The 4,891-nt window shown below is 39.2% G+C and overlaps 1 protein-coding gene across 1 annotated transcript; it reads right to left on the reverse strand.

Moving 5' to 3' along the window:
* Nucleotides 1–308: 308 nt before the first annotated feature.
* On the reverse strand, nucleotides 309–4,018 carry LOC132637268 (uncharacterized). The gene is made up of 3 exons (XM_060354380.1): nucleotides 3,506–4,018; nucleotides 3,115–3,391; nucleotides 309–1,327 (listed from the first exon to the last, which is right to left on the reverse strand). The coding sequence occupies exons 1-3, from the start codon at nucleotides 4,016–4,018 to the stop codon at nucleotides 309–311; spliced, it is 1,809 nt and encodes a 602-aa protein (XP_060210363.1).
* Nucleotides 4,019–4,891: the final 873 nt, after the last annotated feature.

The following is a 4,891-nucleotide window of genomic DNA, read 5'->3' on the forward strand; positions in this document are numbered from 1 at the left end:
GACATAGTGTATCCCACGCAACTGGTGTACGTTTGTTGTTTTCCTTATTGCCATGCCATAGGAATTGTTGACAGACACTAGTGATCATCTTATGAATCTTCTTAGGATGCAGGAACACCTGAGCCCAGTAGGTTTGCACTTCAAATAGGACGCTCTTAGTTAGCTGTAGTCTCCCAACGTATGATAGGAATCTCGAGGTCCAACATCTGATCTTAGCCACAATATTTTCCACCAGGGGCATACATTGGCTAATATTTCGTTTTCTAGATCATAATGGGACCCCGAGATATTTAAATGGGAGGCTGCCCTCACAAAATTGTAGATCCTCTACCAGCTGGTCTTTGAGCTCTCTGTTTACCCCGGCTATGTAAAGATAGCTCTTGTCCATGTTTGCCTTGAGTCCCGAGGCTTGAGAAGTTTTCGAAAGCTTGTAGCATCAGATCAATTGAGCTTCTATCAGCTTTACAACACATTAACAGATCATCCGCAAAGCATACGTGCACAATATTTAATTTAGAGCATCTAGGATGGTATTTAAAGGATGGATTGTGTCGTAGTTGCATAAGGGATTTGTTTAGGTATTCCATCACCAACACAAACAAATATAGTGACATGGGGTCACCCTGTCTGAGCCCCCTTTTTGCTTGGAATTTAGTAGTCGTTCCCCCATTGATCAGCAGTGTATAACTCACTGTAGTTACACATTGCATTATTAAGTTCACCATCTTCGTAGGGATCCCAAGCCCAAGCATTAACATTCGCAAAAAACTCCATTCCATCGAGTCGTATGCCTTTCTAATGTCGACCTTAATCATACATCGGGGTGAGACTGATTTCTGCGTGTACCCTTTGAGAAGCTCATGTGCAAGTATAACATTATCCAGTATGTTTCTTCCCTCAATGAAGGCGGATTGAGATGGTCCCACTAGAAAGTCTACAATTGTTTTCAATCTTACCATGAGGATTTTAGCAATGATTTTATGTAATGTGGAACAACAGGCTATTGGCCTGAATTGCTTGACATACGTTGGGTTTGGGTCCTTCGGAATTAAAGTAATATTTGTGCAGTTTACTTCTTTCAGTAGCTTTCCTGTTTGAAAAAATTGAATCACTGCTAAAGTGACTTCCTCCCCTACTACAGACCAGAATTGTTTGTAGAATTCAGCCGGATACCTATCCATTCCTGGTGACTTGTCAAGGAGGAGTGCCTTTACTACTTGTGCAATTTCCTCTTTGGTCACTGGTTGCAACATCAGTTGTTGTTGTGATAACGACAAGCAAGGCCCATCTCTTACAATGTTTATATTGAGTGCAGGTATAGTAGGGGCTGCTTCACCAAGTAACTTTTGAAAAAAGTCAACAAATTCTTGTTGCACCAAGAGTGGGTTCGTGAGTTGTACATCATGTTCTGTATATATAGTAGTGACTCTGTTCCTTGCTTGTCTGGCTTTCAATTGTGCATGGAAGTACTTGGAGTTTGAATCACCAAAACCAATTCAGGTAGCTCTGGATTGTTGCCGTAATAATCTCTCCTGGATAGAGTCCCACTTTTCAATCATGGTCACTGATGTGCTGTGAATTTCGACACATTTTATGTCTTTTTCACTAGAAGTGTTGCTTGTTTTTAAGTGTTTTTACATCGTTTCTTATGTTATTTTGGTGTTTTGTAAGGTTGGTTGACTAAGGAACGGAAATGATAAGAAATACTAAAAAAACGGACAACTTGGAGCAAAAGGACGGTCCGTAACTCGAGTTACGGACCGTAATGTGATCCGCACCTAGAGAGGAAGATCCAGATACGTGCCGCTATAAAGGACGGTTCGTAACTCATGTTACGGGCCGTAATGTGTACCGTAATTTGAAGGAAATTTCCAGTAAGAAGCCTAAGTAGTGTCACATGTTACGCCCAGAAGGACGGTCTGTAACGTAGGTTACGGGGCGTAACATCATGGCGTAATGCATTGGCCACTGAACACTGAAGCCATGATCTGCTGGAAGATACGGGTTATGGTCCGTCGCAAGAAGCCGTAACGGTTGACCTATGACAAGCTGACAAAGGACGGAACCGAAGGACAGACCGTAACCTGTGTTACGGTCATTAACGATGCCGCGAAAGGATATTTTTGTCCAGAACTTTGGCGCGTTTTTTGTTCCTATAAATACTTAAAGTTAGGTTTTTAACATTGATATTTCTGATCTTTTAGAGCATTAACTTTAAGCCTTGGATATTTGTGAAGTGGTTGGAGCATTTAAAGCACCAACTTCACCCTCATTCCACATTGTATTAGCATTGTAAGTACATTATGTTAACTTTTAAGCTTTCTTCGTTAACCAAAATGATGAGTAGCTAATTTTAATTCTAAGGTTGTGGACCGCATAATGGGTATTATGTGAATGGGTTTCTACTCTTGATATATGCATAATGGTTTATTCTATCTTTGTGCGTTAGCGTTGGGTAATGATTGCAAGCATTAGCCTAAGCCATTATACTAACTTTTCTTGGGAAAGAGAGTTAGTATTGGTAAGATTGAATAACAATGACTCGAGGCGTTAACCCTCGTTTAATAGACTAACTTAGGGATAAGAACAAGTCTAATTGACATTATTGGTCGCTCTTCGAGTTCAACTCTTTTACATTTGGAAAAATCATAAAAAGGAAATACGGCCTAACTATTGGGAAACATTAAGAAGTCCTTAAGAGATCAAGTGCATACTCTTAGAACAATCATAGAAGTATATCACATTGAAACCTGAAGCATAATATCTAATCAAAGTGGGGAACACAACCTTAGTCTCTCTCTCGCATTAAGTACAATTCAAGTCAAAGTATTCAATTACATTACACAACAAATATTTCAAACTATTCAGAATAGGATCAAAGCCTTTAAAGACTAGTATCGCATAAATTAGTACCCTTTTCTCTCCATATTCCCTGTGGGATTTGACTCCAACCTTGTTTGGGTTATTATATTTGACAACGACCGCTTTACGCCACTCATAGGTGTAATTTGAGCGTATTAGTCACTATATCTTTTTCTGCCTGTATCAGTTCAGGGTTGAAATGATCTTCATTTAGTGTATCTTGTATGGTAGTCAGGTCTGCCCTTAACTTACCTAATTTAATCTCGGCTGATGATAATTCTTTGTGTATTCCTCTGGTGGCCAACTCTAGTTTTTTCAGTTTCCTGCAAATAGAGTACATAGCAGACCCTTTCACCTCTTGCTTCCATATGTCCTGTACTTGCTGTTGAAAGTCTGGATTAGTCAACATGACATTAAGCAACCTGTATGGTTTGTTAATTTGAGTTCTGATGCTAGCCGTGTTGATAATCACTGGAGTATGATCTGAGCATCCAGGAAGCATATATAAAGTTTCCACATTTGTATAGTCCTTGAACCAGTCAGCGTTGCCAAATACTCAGTCAATCATGCTATATATCCTCTCAGCTGCCTCTCTTTTGTTGCACCAGGAGTATTGGCTGCCTCTCTTGGTAAGTTGGCCAACCCCAATATCATCTAGGCATTGTTGGAAATCTGCAGTCTTTGAGTGATGCACTGGGTCAGGATTCACTCTGTCATCTGCATGTAGTACACTATTAAAATCCCCTAGTATGATCCAAGGTCCTATGACCTTAGAGTAAATCTGCCTTAGATCAGCCCACAATGGTCTTCTAGCCTCTAATGAGTGCAGCCCATACACGAATGTAACATAGCTAGAGAATGAGGACAACTTATCTTTCACTATACAGTGAATCACTTGGAAGGAGCTAAACATTTCTATAACAACATCAGCAGGCTTCCACCCTATCCAAATTCTGTCATTCGGTGCATGATTATAATTGTCAAGGAATTGCCAATCCACACCCAACAACCTTTGGATTTTTGAACTTTTATTATGCTTGACTCTAGTTTCAAAACAACCAACTAAATCAAGCTTATTTTTACCTAAAAAAACTTTAAACTCTTTATATTTGTCGGACTTGTTAAGTTCTCTCACGTTCCATGCACTAATAATCATATTGGAGGGATTGTAGTTAGAATAGTTCCCTTTGATAGCCTCTGGGAGTGATCAGCCTGTAGGTGCTGTTTGTCGATGCTTGCTGCTGGTCCTTCTGCTTGAATCCTTATGACAGCATTGTGATTCCTCTGAGCTAAGACTTCTGGGTCTATGGCTCCTGATTCTTTTTTTTGCTGCACTTGGTTTGTCACTGCTTTTTTACCCCTATCCTCCACCCGTACCGCCACCTTCTGTATTGGTGTGTCAACTTCCTTTGACCCAGCCATATCTATATTTGGAGGCTGCTCAGCTTGCCTAGACTGCCATTCTTGTTTGTATTTCCTTCTTCTAGGGCGTTTTGGCTTTGGTGGGAGTGGCTTTGGATCCTTGGCTGTGCATTCACCGGTCTTAATAGGGTCCATGTTTTTTGCTGTTCAATAATTTCATTTGCTCCCACTAATGGGTTGATACGCATGTGGCAATAAATTTACTATTATTGACTTGATGGAGATACTTTGGGAATTACATGAATATTGTTTGATTTTTTAATATATGGGGTGCAAGTTTTTTTTTTACATTGCTTATTTTTTAATATGGGGCCCACTTTTTTTATGAGTTTGGAGAGGATGGGGTCCACTTTTTTCCTTTTTTTTATATATATATTGTTGGCGTTTTTAGTATGGGGTCCACCTTATTTTTTTTTATTTTTTTTAAGAGTGACTGACGACGAAGTATGGCTAAACCGATGCTTCTATATAGTAGAAAAATAAAAATATAATAAAATATTTCTATCTACTTTTTAGAAGAGTTGGTAATATAAAGTATAAAATGTCATTTTTTTGCCTTAAATAAAAAAGTGGGTAGGACCACAAAGGATTTTTTTACCATTAAATA

This window comes from Lycium barbarum, chromosome 4 (assembly GCF_019175385.1).
Source record: "Lycium barbarum isolate Lr01 chromosome 4, ASM1917538v2, whole genome shotgun sequence".
Lineage (NCBI taxonomy): Eukaryota > Viridiplantae > Streptophyta > Magnoliopsida > Solanales > Solanaceae > Lycium > Lycium barbarum.

Coding starts and splice junctions, on each gene's coding strand:
- LOC132637268 (XM_060354380.1), bottom strand. CDS start 4,018: ATGATTATTAGTGCATGGAACGTGAGAGAACTTAACAAGTCCGACAAA. Junction 3,392..3,505: donor AATGCCTAGATGATATTGGG/GTTGGCCAACTT, acceptor GACTGGTTCAAG/GACTATACAAATGTGGAAAC. Junction 1,328..3,114: donor ATCAGCCGAGATTAAATTAG/GTAAGTTAAGGG, acceptor TTGGTGAAGCAG/CCCCTACTATACCTGCACTC.